Source organism: Xyrauchen texanus, chromosome 41 (genome assembly GCF_025860055.1).
Source record: "Xyrauchen texanus isolate HMW12.3.18 chromosome 41, RBS_HiC_50CHRs, whole genome shotgun sequence".
Lineage (NCBI taxonomy): Eukaryota > Metazoa > Chordata > Actinopteri > Cypriniformes > Catostomidae > Xyrauchen > Xyrauchen texanus.
Genome location: NC_068316.1, coordinates 11,123,242 through 11,139,484, shown reverse-complemented (window position 1 = coordinate 11,139,484; position 16,243 = coordinate 11,123,242). Strand labels below are relative to the sequence as shown.

The 16,243-nt window shown below is 38.2% G+C and overlaps 1 protein-coding gene across 7 annotated transcripts in view; it reads right to left on the bottom strand.

The window, feature by feature from the left end:
• Positions 1-16,243, bottom strand: part of LOC127634157 (TRAF2 and NCK-interacting protein kinase-like) — an 81,084-nt gene that overhangs the window by 37,972 nt on the left and 26,869 nt on the right. For all 7 annotated transcript variants that reach the window (XM_052113566.1, XM_052113570.1, XM_052113569.1 and 4 more), the window contains exons 3-13: positions 13,337-13,393; positions 11,998-12,123; positions 7,986-8,096; positions 7,788-7,878; positions 6,151-6,281; positions 5,692-5,746; positions 5,537-5,615; positions 3,341-3,516; positions 2,700-2,766; positions 2,404-2,602; positions 506-622 (exon numbers count right to left, since the gene is read on the bottom strand). In XM_052113566.1, the coding sequence (XP_051969526.1) occupies positions 506-622; positions 2,404-2,602; positions 2,700-2,766; positions 3,341-3,516; positions 5,537-5,615; positions 5,692-5,746; positions 6,151-6,281; positions 7,788-7,878; positions 7,986-8,096; positions 11,998-12,123; positions 13,337-13,393 (1,209 nt within the window). The remainder of the gene's footprint in view (positions 1-505; positions 623-2,403; positions 2,603-2,699; positions 2,767-3,340; positions 3,517-5,536; positions 5,616-5,691; positions 5,747-6,150; positions 6,282-7,787; positions 7,879-7,985; positions 8,097-11,997; positions 12,124-13,336; positions 13,394-16,243) is intronic.

Genomic DNA, 16,243 nt, shown 5'->3' with positions numbered 1-16,243 from the left:
CAAGGTTAAATATGGTTACTATAGTAAACCATGGTAAACATATTGCGAGGGCATGCACAACTATTTCAGAAACAAATTATCACCCTGTCCACTAAGGCTTGGATTCTCAACTAAGGGGCCAAAGCCCAATAGTGGGCCGTAGCAAACTTCCAAGGGGGCCTTAAAAGAATAAAAATGTATTTATAAGCTAAATCATAACAATCAATATTGAAAACCATGCAGTTTTGTCATCATTACAGCAAAAATACCAGCGGAAATACCGTAACTAAGCCAAAATGGATGGGCCTTTGAATATGGTCTTGGACTATGTGCGGCCTTGCTATTAAAACATTTGAGAACCACTATTCTAAGGGGCTCTGTCCATTTTAGTGAAATCTGAGTAAATATTATGTACAAAAAGTACATCTTTAGTGCACATCTTATTGGCACCGAGCATTAAAAACATGGCATTGCTTCTTTCCTCTCAGGTTTTCTTAGTGCAGAGTATGATTGTGTTCACATGTACCTGCTCCCTCTCTGCATGCCTCCTCTCCTCCTCTCTCCGCAGCTGTTCCATCTCTTCATAGCGCCTTCTCTGTTCTCTTTCCTGCTGTTTCCGGAGCTCTCTCTCCCGTCGCTGTTGCTGTGACACCACAAACAAAATTATCTGTGTTAATTCTTCCATCCATACATAAGACCCTAAAATTCCCTCCAAGGCCACAGTAATCCACACAAATATATTTGTTTAATTTGAAAACACATTGATTATGCTATGCCTCTCATCCACACAAGAACAGCATTTTCCTTCACTGAAAAACAGAGAATTTCTAAAATGCTCCATTGTACTGCATCCTAGTACCGTTTGACGACAACTGAAAACACATTTGTCAAACAACCGAACTGGTTTTTGTGACCATCTTCACTGTTTTAAATAGTTTTTCTATGCAAACACGGCTGGACGGCTTGGCGTTGCAATGTTTTTTCAGCATCTCTTGAAAGAGCGCTATGTTTTAAGATCCTGTGTCAATTTAAAAGAACTTGAACTTTTAAAAACACGTCTCAAGACTCCTGCATTCTGTTCCATTTGTTGCAGCCGATCTAGCTTTTTTTAGACACATGGAAATATTTGGTATGAACAAACTGAATGTGGTTGTGTGTCCGTCTCCACTGTTTTTTAATTGTTTTTCTATGTAAACATGCACCTGACTATTTGCCAAGTCTCACTGTTTTTTCAGCATCTCGCACATGAGCACGGTTTTCATGATGCAATGTCAATTCAAAAGACCATTCACTTTTAAAAACACGTCTGGGACACCTGCATTCTCTTCTATTTGCTGCGTGCCATCTAACTTTTTTAGACGCTTTTTCAGCGCCATTTTTTGTTTTTTTAAGTAAACATGCATCCTGTTCCATTTATTGCACCGCATCTAGCTTTTTTAAACATACGAATGGCCCGTAAGCTAAAACCCATCTTCACCCTGACACTTGTAGTTCTTTCCTCCACCAACAGGTTTGCAGGCAGCCATGCTGAATGGCTTTGCCCCAGTGGGGGCTGTTGTCAGGAACCATGCACATCCGAGGCAGCCTGACAGTGGAACAGCGGGAGTTAGATGTGCTGAATGAGAGATTGAAGCCCAACTGGGCGGCCTGATTCATCCCCACAGCTTCTCTTCTCCCTTCCCTATTGAGAAAAGCCTACATCACATAACTCAGGAATATCTTTGCCAGCTAACTGATCTTGCTTTCTTTCTCTGGCGTTTGAAGTATTCCCTGCAGCCACTCTGAAGATATTGAGTAACTTTCCTGTGGAATGATCATAGCCCATTGTCGCCCAGGGACATTACAAGACAGCAGTCATCTCATGGGCCATTACACGCAAAAGGAAGTGTGTGTCTGAGTGTGACCAAAAAGATATAGTAAAGCAGTTCTTGCCATTTGGACTTTGCACAACAGTGAAGCACTCTGGGTATGTACAGTGGTTCTCAACTGGTGGGTTGAGACCTAAAAATGAGTCATTCTGTTCTATCTGTTCTGATAGGGTTGTGGGCAGTTGAAAAAATTATGCTAAATGCAAATAATAAAATGCAACAATGCAACTAATCATGCATAGTTATGATAGAAAAATAAATAGGCTTATAAACTTTTAAAATGGAGAAAACGCTTCCCTTATGTTTCGTTGATGAAGTCAAAGGTCATTTATCCAATCAAACGTTATGTTATTTTGAAGCAAAATCTTTGTCTTGCGCAATATTTGTTCCAAGTGTTAGACTGGTAAATCAGACTTCTGCTGTTGTTTATGTATTTACAAATAATTAAACGAATACTTCACATTTACAGATATTAAGTTAACAGTTACCAAGGCCATTTGACAAATGCCATTTAAACTAGGCTTTTACACTGAAATTGTCCTCTCTCATTTATTACCTCTTCCAGTCTTCTCCTTTGCTCTTTCTGTTCTTCAATGCGTTTCTGCCTCTCAGCCAGTAATTGGCGCTTGTGTTCCTCATTCTGCTGCTGTTCCAGCTGTTGTCTTCTCAGGGCTTCTGAGCGTTCCTTATTGGCCAGCTGCAGGCGCAGGAAGTCCCGCCTCAGGGTAGACTCTCCAGGGATGTTGATGATGGAGCTGCAATGAAGAGGTTTCATCATCTTGAGGTCATTCAGCTGGCTTCTATACCCACAACTTCTCTGCAAGCTTTTGTGTATGCTATGAGTTGATGTACCTTGGCTCTCCAATGTCCCGCTCCTCCTCCTCTTCTTCACTTCCACTGTATTCGTACTCAGTCTCATCTGAAACAGACAATCAAATGCCGTAGTCAGAAATAAACCCTTCTAATATTTAAGAAATGTTCAGACGGAGAGCAATGGGACAAATTGGCATGAAAATCATCACTGAAATTCTCATTCAAAACTAAAATAATACTGGTAAATAGAATAGAACAGAATAGAGCGGTTCAGCCATGACAAAAATTTGTAGGCGAACCCGGAAGTCTTAATGGGTTCCCTCTGGATTTTCCAATGGGTTTTTATAATGGGGCTTTTGAACTTCAGTAAAATAAGGTCTGTGGTAAACATTATATTTGCATGTGATAATAAAAGAGTAACTTAAACGTAATCAGTAGTGTGATAACATTTACTGTGAAGTAATCAGTAAAATTATTTTAGGGAATTCGTCATTTGTAAGCGATTACTTTTTTTGAATAACTTATTGTACTGTATGCTGAAGAACGCTGGTCTAAGATCAGCTACCTCTTGTCTATCAATATGAATGTGTTCCACAGGATCTCAGTAGCACCATCTAATCCTAGATTAGTGATCATCAAACTTTTGAACAATGCTCTATCAAAAAACAAAGTGAACTCACCCCTCTCTCCCCTCTTCTTCTTTGTCCGGTCAATGTGGTCCTTCAGTTGAATTCGGACCTGTCTCTCATTGGGGAGGTCTTTGATGAAGGGATGTTTCATCAGTTGTTCAGTGCTGGGTCTCTGATTGTGATTCTTTACCAAACAGCTCTCAATAAATGACTGAAACTTTTTTGACCTGGAGAAGGATGACAGGGTCCAGATGACAGCCCAATTACTTTGTTCTGGAAAACTACCCTCACACATCATTTCAGTATGCTGAACCCATGTACTTTTTTTACAAATCACACACCTGCCCATTGCTCTTACATTTAGGCAAAGCCTCTCTTAAATACAATAAATTTACGCTTTCAATCAACATAATGGGTGGCCACTGACAGCAATAGCAGGCTTCTCAATACTCATAAATGGCAGTCTGCAATATTCTGCACAATCCTGAATCTCATTTTGATTGATTTGATTTATAAAATAACCAATTTTGCGAGACATTCACACACAGAGGCAATAAACAAATTAATAAACATGAAAAATGATCTGATCTAGGATGCAACGAAAGATCAATGAGCTGTCTTCAAAGGCAATAAATCAGACTTGCACTAACATTGTCAGATTTTGCAAGGAGAATGTGCACAGGAAAATGGGCAGGTTAAAGCAGGTACTTATTCTCCGTATTCTGTTATGTTACATATGTTTGTGTGTGTTGCAATCATAAATATGATGACTTGATATGCAAGTCATCATATTTTCTGTATGTAAGCATGTATGTATTCTACCCACATATTCTGTTGAGATGAGAGAATTCTCCTCTGGCTGAAAATGTAGCATTTTTGAAGTGCATAGTGGACGGACAGCTCATTAAGTTAACAAGCTTGCGCATTTCTATTAAATTATTTATTTCAAGTGGCCAGTTTAAATGCTGCTTAACCCTGCCCCTGCAATATCTCTGCCTGAAGATACATTATACATTGATCCAGAATCCGAGAAAAAAAAAAAGAAAAAAAGTCTTCTTCCTAGATAACTGCTTTACAAGGCTGCTGCCTTTTTAACTGAAATGGAATCTTGCCTTTTGTAAGTGACTGATTTGAAAAGGTTTAAATGAGCAGCAACTCCACACTACACACATATTGCCTCACAGTTTGCTAATGAGCTCTAATGAGCATAAATACATGCTATTAGGTAAAACGGTCCACCTCTAAATAGATGGAACTTTTATTTATACTTTTCGGTATTGAATGAAAAGTAAATTATAATTGACATTTCACAACTTGTGGATTTTTTATTTTTATTACAGAGCTTGTCGTAATGCATTCTGGGATTGCCTTGTACACAAAGGACACGTGATCCTGCTTTAAAATTTGGCCAAAACTAGGTGTCTTAGACCACAGATTACCACAGAATGCATTTGAGTTGTTTTTCTATGTAAAAATGCACTAGACTGACATCTTTGACAGCTGTTTCATAAGCGTCTCGCATCAGCATGCCACGTTTTATAGACACCATATCAAGTTAAAAGATCTTAGAATTTTTTTTTAAATGTGTATGGAGACTAAGGTTGTGCAGCGAAGCCATTATCTGTATCTGTTGCAAATGGCAAAATGATCTGTATCTGTATTCAGATAGAACGGGATGTGGGAGGGGCTTAAACCGGAAGGGTTTTAAATGTCAATAAAACTGTCATTTTAAAATTTAACCATTACATTTATAGTTTCTTTAAATAAAATATGCCTTGTATATGCCTAGTCATAAAATATAAAAAATAATATTCATAATTATTATAAGGTTATTATTATTTAATTCGATTATTATTTCATTATTTTTTCTTCTTACCAGATGAAGCTGAATATGTAGGCTACATTAACTAAATATTTTGTTAAATGTGTTTCCTCCTCGTATTTCTGACATGAATATCTGCTGAAACTAAAATTTCATTTAAGTTCATTTATAATATCACTTTATCCTTGTGCTTCTTGGATAATCAGTCTAATAAATATTTTTTCAATGATTTTGATGAATTTGTTATTCTTTATGAAGACATTATTGAAATTATGGAACAGCTTTAAAATTGAACGTCTGCATATGATGCCTTATATTGCTGTCTAGGTAGGTAGGTCACCTGATCAGTACACCTGTATCTGGTGTATCTTGCTTATATTATTGGAAAATAAATATGATGAGCAGTTTAGGGAGGTGGAACTCACCACTTCTTGGACTTAAGTCTTGGTGCTGGGTTTCTAGGGATGAGGAAGAGAGCGCGCATGGGATGCATGTCGCACAGTGCTGTGAGAAGTGACAAGTGTTAGTAATCAGCACCAAGACAATCACTGTATTGCTTTGTGCATCGTGTTGGACTTACGAGGGGCTCCTTCTGCCATTTCAATGGCCGTAATTCCCAGCGACCACAGATCACTCTGTAACATAATGAACAGGGATTTAGACGGTAAGTGGTGTGGGCAATCTTTCCCAAGACAATCTTTCCCACCCAAATGCCTTAAAGGAATAGTTCACTCGAAAATGAAAAGTCTGTCATCTTTTACACACCGTCGCATTATTTGTTTACAATGATGTTCCAACCCCGTATGACTTTCTTCCATGGAACACAAAAAGAGATGTTTGGCAGAATGACTAGGATCCAATAACATCCAAAGAAAGTGAATGGTGACTGAGATAAACACACTGCCTAACATCTCCTTTTGTGTTCCACTGAAGAAAGTAAACTATTACTTTAAGTAAAAAAAATAAAATACCCTCACAAAAAAGCAATCAGGAGCTTTCACAAGAAAGTGACAGCATAAATAAGCAACACTTGAAGTACCTTGAAGTCATATGTGGCATCTGGATTCTCATCACAGGCAATGACCTCTGGAGCCATCCAATACGGCGTGCCAATAAATGTGTTCCTCCTACCAACGGTGCGGTCTAACTGTGCACTCACACCAAAATCAACTGTTGAAGACACAAACAAACACGCGCACACACACACAGGGAAAATTTGGCCTTAATGTGTCTGCGTGCTGTAACGAGCAGAGAGGTCTTTGATGAAGTGCATACTGCCATCTGCCTCTGTGCCACTCATCCCTTGTCACTGCAGGCAGTGTTGTCATAGCAACCAGCCTGAACTGTCTCCCAAACCCTAACAACTCAATGACAAGCCCTAATAACTCAGAGGAGGGCCACAGGTTCCTCTACACAGCGCAGAGTACAACCAATTAAAATCAGTATTGGGGAAGCTGCTTTGAATTTGTAGCTAGCCATACTACAAGCTACTCATAATTTAAACTAGATACAGTAAAGCTACACTTTTGAAAAAGGTTAAAAGTTAGCTACACTACATGTTAGTAACAAAAAGTAGCTAAATACATTGAAGCTATTTAAGGGGGCGAATAAAAGTCTTAATTGGGTTGTTGACAAATTAGATTGCCAAAGATGATAAAAAAGAAAAATCTTTAAAAATCTTAATTTAAAAACACAAATATCAAGTTCGTATAAATGTCATCTTTTTTTTTTTATATTTAATGAAATGTTCAAGGGGTGCAACTATCCAGTAAAAGGTATTAAAATATTTTCTTTGCCCCTTAAATACATGTGAATGTGCAAAACTTATATTAACTGCATATTTTCCAATATATATTTTTTTACAAATATCATGCATTTTGTAGTCACGAATATCTAGAAGTTTGCTTAGAGTTACTCCATTTGACATGTACAAAATGTGCCTTTTCATATAAATGTCAAAATATTTTTTTTCTTTTATTCACAGTCTTAGGGGTCCCTCTATGGTTTATCCGTCACATTACGGCTACCTTTATGTTGGATAAACCACCCGACTTTGATTTGGTGGAAAGCAAGTTTTCCAAATATTAATAATATTTAAAAACAAAAGTGTCCTGCTGTTTTTTTACCCCCGCAAAAAATACCAAAATGACTTTAAATTCAGAAACTGAAAACATGTCATAGTAGGTGTGTTTTTAAGTAATTGTTTTGTGTGAATTGCATTTATGTATTTTTGAATAACTTGTTTAAAAATGGTACAAAAACAATAAGATACAACTGAACACTCACAAAAAATGAGGTGTTCCGTTCTTGGAAAAGTGAAATTAATTTATGTATTAACCCATTCATTAAAAACGGAATGAACAAAGAACATTCTAAGAGTATGTTTTGATAATTTCATGAACTTACTCAACTGTACGATTGTTTGCGAAATGCAGTGAAAGATAAAACTGGTGTAGCATTTGTCATGTTACACTGATACTTGTTGGAAAAACAGCTAGTTACTGGAAAAGCTGACCTAATGTTATACTACTGAAACATTAGGTTAGTAGCAAATATACTTTTAGTTTGGTAATCCTCAACACTAAATCAAAACACTTAAACATCTAAATTGAGCTTTTTACAACAGCATGCTCATCATAATTTGATCTGCGGTTGTTATCAGGGGCATGAACTCACCTAGTTTGACTTCTGCATTTTCTGTGAGCAAAACATTCTGACCTTTGATGTCACGGTGGATGACCTTATGCTGATGCAAATGGGTTAGACCCTATCAAAAACAGATCATTCAAAAGGTTAAACATGGAGATCAAAAAAAGGTGAAAAAATATTTATGATATCTAAAAATGTGTCTAGTTGGAGGACACATATACTCACCCTAAGGATCTCTCTGCAGATGTAAGCGGTCCACTCCTCCTTTAGAGAGTTCCCTTTTGTGTTTTTGATCAGATCTGTCACTGAGCCAGCACCACAAAACTCCATCACCAACTACAGACACATATAAATGATGACAATAAATTCAGAAAATCATGAATGGTAAAAATGCTGTTTCAGAGCCATGAATTAAGTGCCATTATTCTGTTTTAGTGGTCATGTGTGAACCTACCCCAATGTCAAAATGCTGGCATATCAGAATTATTGCGAGGGAATTCAAAACTTATTGCGAGGGAACAGATAATGTGTTTAGGTAAGATTTCCATAAACCAATTTACTTTTTGTTTAAAGTAATAAGCCATTAGCAGTGGTGGGCTCGCTAACGGCAACCAGAACATGAAGGGGCATTTCATCCACCAGGGGTCAGAAGACTCCCTCCGATCCACCCGGGGAGGAGCAGCTGTTGTCCGCCAGAGGGTGGAGGAGTGTTCGAGGACCAGGCAACGGCGTGTCTGGGAACCAGCAAGCAATTTTTTTTCTCTCTCTGTCGCTCTGACTCGCTCTTTCCCTCTACCCTTTTCCCCCTCCCAGTTCTCGGAAGGTGGGGAAAGTCTGCTAGCAGGTGCGGCCAGAAGGGCAACGCCCCCTCCTCGGAAAGGGTGTACATCATGCCGGGGGTTCCCTGGCCTAAGGCAAAGGAGGAAGGAGTGTGAACGGAGGAGGGCAGGGCAAGGCCATAAGTGCGCACGGCCGGCCCCCAATCGGGCTAATCAGCTAAGGAGAGAGATAAAGCTGAGCCAGATGTGGCAGTTCGGGAGAGAGAGAGCCACACGCAGCTGCCGTGTACATTTATGTTTGTGTGTCTTTGTTTAAGTTCTTATTAAAATATTACTTTGACTGTTAAGCCGGTTCTTGCCTCCTCCTTGACCATTTTAACCTTGTTACACCTGGTCTGCAATGATGTTTAGGAAGGTTGCACATGTCAAATTGACACATGAATGGCTGGACCCAAGGTTCCCCAGCAGAACATTGCCCAGAGTATCTCACTCCCTCCACCATCTTGTCGTCTTCCCACAGTGCATCCTGGTGCCATCACTTCACCAGGTAAATGGCCCACACATACACAGCCATCAACGTGATGTAAAAAACGGGACTCAGACCAGGCGACCTTCTTCTATTGCTCCAAGGTCCAGTTCTAACATCGTAGGCACTTTCGACGATAAACAGGGGTCATCGTGGGCACTCTGACCTCAGCCACATACACAGCAGGGTGCGATGCACTGTGTATTGTGACACATTCCTCCCTTAACCACCATTAACATTTTCTGTGACTTGTGCCACAGTAGAGCTTCTGTCTGTACGGACCAGTCGAGATAGCCTTCGATGCCCTTGAGCCTTGGGTGCCCAACACCCTGTTGCCGGATTGTGGTTTGTCCCTTCTTGGATCATTGTCGGTAGGTACTCAATACTGCTGACCGGGAGCACCCCACAAGCCTTGCCGTTTTAGAGATGCTCTGACTAAGTCGTCTGGCCATAGCAATTTGGCCCTAGTCAAAGTGGCTCAGGTCTTTACTCCTGCATATTGCTTCTGCATTCAACACGTTGACTACAAGAACTGATTGATCGCTTACCATCTAATCTACCCAGACCTTGACATATGGTCTTGTTAAGAGATGAGAAGTTAATGTTAATCGTTTCACCAGTGAGTCAAGTCAAGTCAATTTTATTTGTATAGCGCCTTTCACAACACACATCGTTTCAAAGCAGCTTTACAGAATATTAGCATTAACAGACGATAAGAACTGTAATGTCTATAAAGTCGATTAATCATCATTGTGTAATTTAGATAAAATACAAATTTTAATAGTGTTTATAAATAATTAAATGATAATTGTATTAATAACCCCAGTGAGCAAGCTATGGTGAGTGGTCATAATGTTTTGGCTCATAAGTGTATATTCAAAATATTATATATAGAAATATTAAATATTCATAATAAATCTTTTATAAAAGATCCTCTGAAATTAATTTATAGTTACAGTTTGTCCTTAATAACAAAACACATTAGTGTTTTTTTTAGCTTTGCATTTGCTCCCAGGCCTTTCCTAAAGTGACCAAATCCTCTTCAGAACCTGCATGGGCAAAATAAAGACCAATAAAATGGAATTGACGAGCAGAACAGTATGTGATTTCTAAAGTGAAGTACATTGTTTGTTTAGTCCTCTTATGAGCTAGCACTCAGATAGGTCTAAACATGTTTGGCCTCTGGGATGTTCCAAAGTCACGACTGAGGAGTTGGCAACAATGCTTTTCCACTAAGGGAAATCCTTCTCAGAGAGACACCCGATGGAGTCTGAGGACAGATGTGCTGACCACAGACTCTGGAATTGATGTTAATGGCAGCACAACTGCAATTTCTTGAGTGTGTCACATATCTTTGTGTTGCCGGGAAAAGAAAAACAACAGAGCTCACCACAGAGGAAATGAGGCTGCCGGCTTGCGCCAACAATCAATGCACAGGGGTGAAAACAACAAGGCTCTGACACTTCTGTACAGAGTGTGAGCAGCACTGAGTTTTTAGGTGAGAAATCAGCAACTGTTTGAAGGTGTTGCCAGTGTTGGGCAAGCTACTTTGAAACTGCAAATTAAAAACTTTTGGATTTTCAATTTATGCATAAAATGTCATACAACAGCAGTATTTATCTGGCACAAAAACAATAAGTATCTCAATTTGGGTGTCAGTATTTAACTTTGAGACAACTGTTCTCTAGAAATGAATTCTAAAATCTGGAATCTTTGAAAAACCCTAAGTTACATAACTGAGTAAAAGCACATTGTAAGGAACAGTAGCATTTAACTCAGGATTTTAACCAAACCAACCAAATTCCTCAAATGAATCAGACTTCTGAACACTACTAGTTTGATTATTGCCTTAGTTTGCAAAATGCGATACAATGACTATATTTACATGGACACCAGAAAAGCAGCTTGTGGCAGGGCGGAGGGCGGGGCCGGGTCGTGATCATACACACCCGGTCCCTTATCAGGCTAATCAAGCCTCCAAGAGGGATAAAGGTCGACTGTGGAGGATTGTGCGGGAGAGAGAGATAGTTAACGGACGTGTCCGTCGTGTGTGTTTGTGTCTTTTAAGTTTCTCATTAAAATATTATTTGTATTATCAAGCCGGTTCTCGCCTCCTCCTTTCCACTGACTGCTTTACACAGCTTAATGTGAAAAAGCAGTGTTCCAGTTTACATGCACTGTCTAAGCGGCGTACGCTTTACTCTCGTACGCTTTACTTTCATTACACAGCAACATAATTTCCCAGCAACGATTGTGTAAATATCAAACATGGCATCCAAGGAAGACTTTGCTCTTTTATACTCCATTGCTTCGCTTTATTTCCAGATAATCCAGTTGTTGTTTTTTTGTTTTTGAAAAAACAGTTTTATGGCTTGTTTTATGGCTGCAATAGACAGGTTTCCCTCTTATGTAAAACTCTGGGATTCCCCCAATGTACTTCTGTGACTATAGGTGAACGAGAGGGAGTGTATAAATGGGTATAGTTTATAGTGTAAATCCTTTGCCCACTGTTAACTTGTAAACCTGTAAAGACAGACATACCTTGAGCTTAAAGGTTGATCCTCTATGGTATATGGTTCTTTTGAAGCCATCCGTCTAAATTATTTCAACTTTATAGTTTATAGTTTCCGCTGTGTTGACTTTTGTTGGGCTCAATCCTATGACGTTTGTTCACGTACATGCTCACTTAAATGTTTACATGACCACATTAAGCCACGTTCTCTGGGAGAAACCTGGATGTGATAAACCGCTTTCTATGAATCCCTTAAGCGATGTAAGGAAATCAGTGTTCTCATCCACGTTTCAGAACGCCACATTACCCCCCGGAATAAACAGTTTTCTTAAGTGAATGCAAGCATCGTCAGTGTGACAAAACACACACTAATAAATTTATACACTAATATAACCCTGATTCTTTCTGCTGAAGACTGACCCAGAGCTGGTCATCCATGCCAGGCGGGTTCTTCTTGACGAAGGCACCATAGTAGGTGGCGATGTTCCGATGGTGGGAGTATTTCTTCAGCATGTTGATCTCCGCTTTGATCTCCTCCTCCTCATCCTAACAAATAAAACAGAAAATACTCAGGACAGAGCCAGAAAATATTATGTATCCTGGTTGGTGTGTACATGCATGTCATATCCAGGAATAAGCACTATTTCTGTGCCCATGACATACTACTGATATAATGAACAGAATACTGCACTTAGTCACATTACTTGATAGATTTGCTAGAGCGATAAAACAATCCTGGATAAAACAATAGTTAGTTTAAATCTTTGTATTTATTGGAAAATCAGCCGATTTGCATGTCCTAATTCATCACCCAATTATGCATTTGCAATTTATGCAAAGTTGCAATTAAAACATGCAATTAAAAATATTTAACATCATGCTTTTTTTTTTTTTTGCTGTTAGGAGTATTTAATTATAACGGTTTAATTTTGATCTGTGCGATTCCTAAACAGGCCAGAACTGCTGTAAGTGCAGCACTGCAGATGTGCATGTTTAACACACAGACACACACACTTAACAGACTCCTAGCAGAGCTGCCGTTTATCAGTAAATGATGGCTGTCTCAACAGATAATTTATTTATAACTGAAATCAAATCCAGTTGGGACATTTAACAAAACTAAAGTCATTTGCAATCTTTGCTTGTGAAATTCAATTATCATCAAAGCTGAACAAATTTGATATATCACCTGGGAATAAAATTGTAATTTGTATAACTGTAAAAGATGATCATCAAAGGACTGCTGAGACAGGCAAAAAGGTTTAGGGAGAGTTAAAGTGTGGGGATAGTTTTTTATTCAATATACTGTAGTAGCTGCATGAACGTGCCTAAATCTACCTTTGCACTGTGTCTTTGAATGTACGCACATATTTCACTACGAGTGTATTTTACACAAAATGACGAACCCAAATCTTACACAATTTGTACACAATAACAAAATGCAAATTAACTACAAAATCATCATTAAATATTTGAATCGATTGTTCTATTTAAATGAAATTATTAAACATAATCATGACATTTTCAGGCCCAAATGGCACAGTTTCCAGAGAGAGACTCACACATGTTTGTGTATTCTGTGTGTGTGTGTGTGTGTGTGTGTGTGTGTGTGTGTGTGTGTGACTGACATCATACACACACAGAGAAAGTGTAAAAGTGAAACCATCAGAGACAAAAAAAAAAAAAAAAAAAAAAAAAAGAGAAAGTGAGCGAGAGTGAAACAGGAAATTGAGGTGATCTTGTCTGCTTGCTCTCCTACCCCTGTGACATCCATGACCTTGATAGCAGCAAGCTGGCCCGTTTTGACATGACGTCCCTACAGAGAGACAGAGGAGAGAGAAAACCTCATTCACGTGTATCATATGAATCTTGTTAGCATTACTGAACATGCAGTGTTGATGAGATCAAGTACCATCATTATACAAAAGCAGTGAAAAAACACTTCCTAGAATTACTGAAACAGGCCCAAAAAGCTGTGTGAATGATTCTGGGCTCTTGGCCGTACCAATTTGTGTGTGTGTGTGTGTGTGTGTGTGTGTGTGTGTGTGTCAATGCCACCATATGACAACTCTGTTTGGATTGGATGAAACTCCAAAAGTGTTACGCAATTTGGACCTTTCCTTGGTTCAAGAGGAAGTGAAGGACTGCTGCAGGAATGTGGAAATGGAAATAACAGGTCTCTCATTATTCTCTCATGTTTACCTGTTAAGCTGCACTTCCCCTGAACTCAACTTCATTAAAAACAGTCTTATAAACAAAACAAAAGCAAAGCAAAAAAAGAAGGGGAAAAAAAAAGCACAATCACTAAGAACTCATTTATTATCAAAGACCCAATAAACATTTATTTATTTGTATTTAAGTTGCATTCAAAATTCAATTGGGTCAAAAAATGTTGAATGGGTATGACACTTCTGACGGACACGTATCATCTGTGCACACAGCAGCCAAGTTTCAGGACTATTGCAGAAGACACAAAAGCAGATCTAAGCAGCAGGAAGTGCATTCATCTGTAAGACTAAAATCACCCAGTATGTGTTCTTCAGAATGAATTACACACAGTTCATCTCCTCACCCAACACATTCCCACCACTGTGATTCTGAGTAGAGGAGATGTTACAGAGAAAAGGAGGGAATTAATGGGGAAAAGGGTGGAAAACAGAGGGAAAGACATAAGAAGAGAGCTTCATACAAGTCCCATTTGTCCTCATTAACAGCATTTCCATCATTGGAAAGTATTAATGAGAGAAGCCCTGACAAATCCGCAGCTATATGAAATATACATAGACAACATACGGTACAGTAGACTGTATAGATATATATTTTTAAATGTTAATGCTTGTAGGAGCTGTATCCTAGCAGTTAGTGCACATTCACAGTGATATTAAGCTCATATTACTCCTCATTTGTAAAATGACATATCCTAATGCAGTAGTATGAAAAACAATCCAAAAATGGCACATTATAATGGTGTAGGGGAGGAGCTTGAGAACTGATTAGATAGAAATTTGTTGATTAATTTGAATACAATGTGCAAATCATTGCAATAATAGTATAGATAGTGATAGTAATTAAGTATGCTGCCATATTACTAAATCATTAACCTAGTTTCCGTCCAATTCTCATGCAGTTTTGTTATTGACAATGTGAAAATGCAGAAAAAATATGTATGTGAAATTTGCCCTGTTCTGCCCGTTTCCATCATCTTTTATAGATAAAAAAAAGTGTGCATGATGACCTCATGCTTAAAATAAACACTTTTTCTGTATATTGCAAAAGAAATCTGCCCTTAGCTGTATCCATACAGAAATGCTTGTATATTGCTAACTGTGTACAATTCACCTCTCAGATGTCCCTGAAAGATACTGGTGTTGGCACTTCTGGAAGGAAGATGTGTATAGGATGCATACCACATCCTCAAGATTACCACTGCATAACGACTGGGGTAAATTCTGTCATGTGACACTGACATTAATGCCAATTTTCTCGACAAGAAGTATTTTTCCAAACCAGTTTTTTGTGACACTTATGTCAATACTTGTGAAATTTTTGCGATAATTTCCATCAGCTATATCGGTAAACTTTGATGCGCTACAACTTTTGTCGCAAAAAAAACAACAAAAAAAAAACCTTAAATGGAAACATAGTTATAGATGTGATGGTGAATAGGAGCATGTTTGATGGATTTACGCCCTACAGCTTCATCTCTACTCTTATGATGAAAAGTGCTTCTAGTCTCTACTAACTGAAAAACCATATGGTATCTTGTCAGAGATTAACTAAAAAGTTCTAGATCCCTGACGTATAAGTGATTGTTCTTAACTGGCATCAGAAACTAAATGCTAAATACAGAAAAAGGAAATGTACAGAATGTACCTTAACAAAGGCTATGTTTGGAATGAAATACTGGCATCCTACTAAGTTCACACTGTATTCTGCCTACTATTTTTAAAAAGCAGTATGTGAGACAGTCTGCAATATGCAACAATAAACATTTCAAACAACAATATGCTACAATATTGTCACATTATCTCATTAAGCTGCATGTTTGATAGTCAGTAGCATGCAGTTATCTTGGGAAAACAAATCATTATTTTAGCATTTTTTTAACTTTAGAAAAAAAATATATATACTTAAGCATTTAAATTATCTCTCTTGAGTCTTGTCATTACACTGGAAATAAAAAGGTGCATTGTGGAATACTGTAGTGTACTCCTCTGTACACTGAACATTTTGCCAAATGTAGTAGTTAATTTGGATATATATAATGCATACTACGAGTATGCATTATATATAAATTATAAAAGACTTTCACCCACTGTTGCAATTGTGCATATGTTTGAATGACAATAAAGTGATTTGATTTAGGTATGACAGTATGCCATTCCAGAGTATGGTATCATGTACATTTTTCCAAATGTAGTGGGAAATCTGGGTATCCCATGCATAAAGAGAATTTCCATATTTGAAACACTAAGATTAGTATGGCAGTATTTGCCAAAGTGGCACATTTTGCCAAATTTAGTAGGTATTCTGGGAATCCCATGCATAGAGAATTTGCATACTTTACACACACTATACATAATGAAGACTGCATCTTCTTCCATAGACAAATTGGTTTTCAACGATAACTTGTAAACCTGTAAAGACAGACATATCTTGAGCTTAA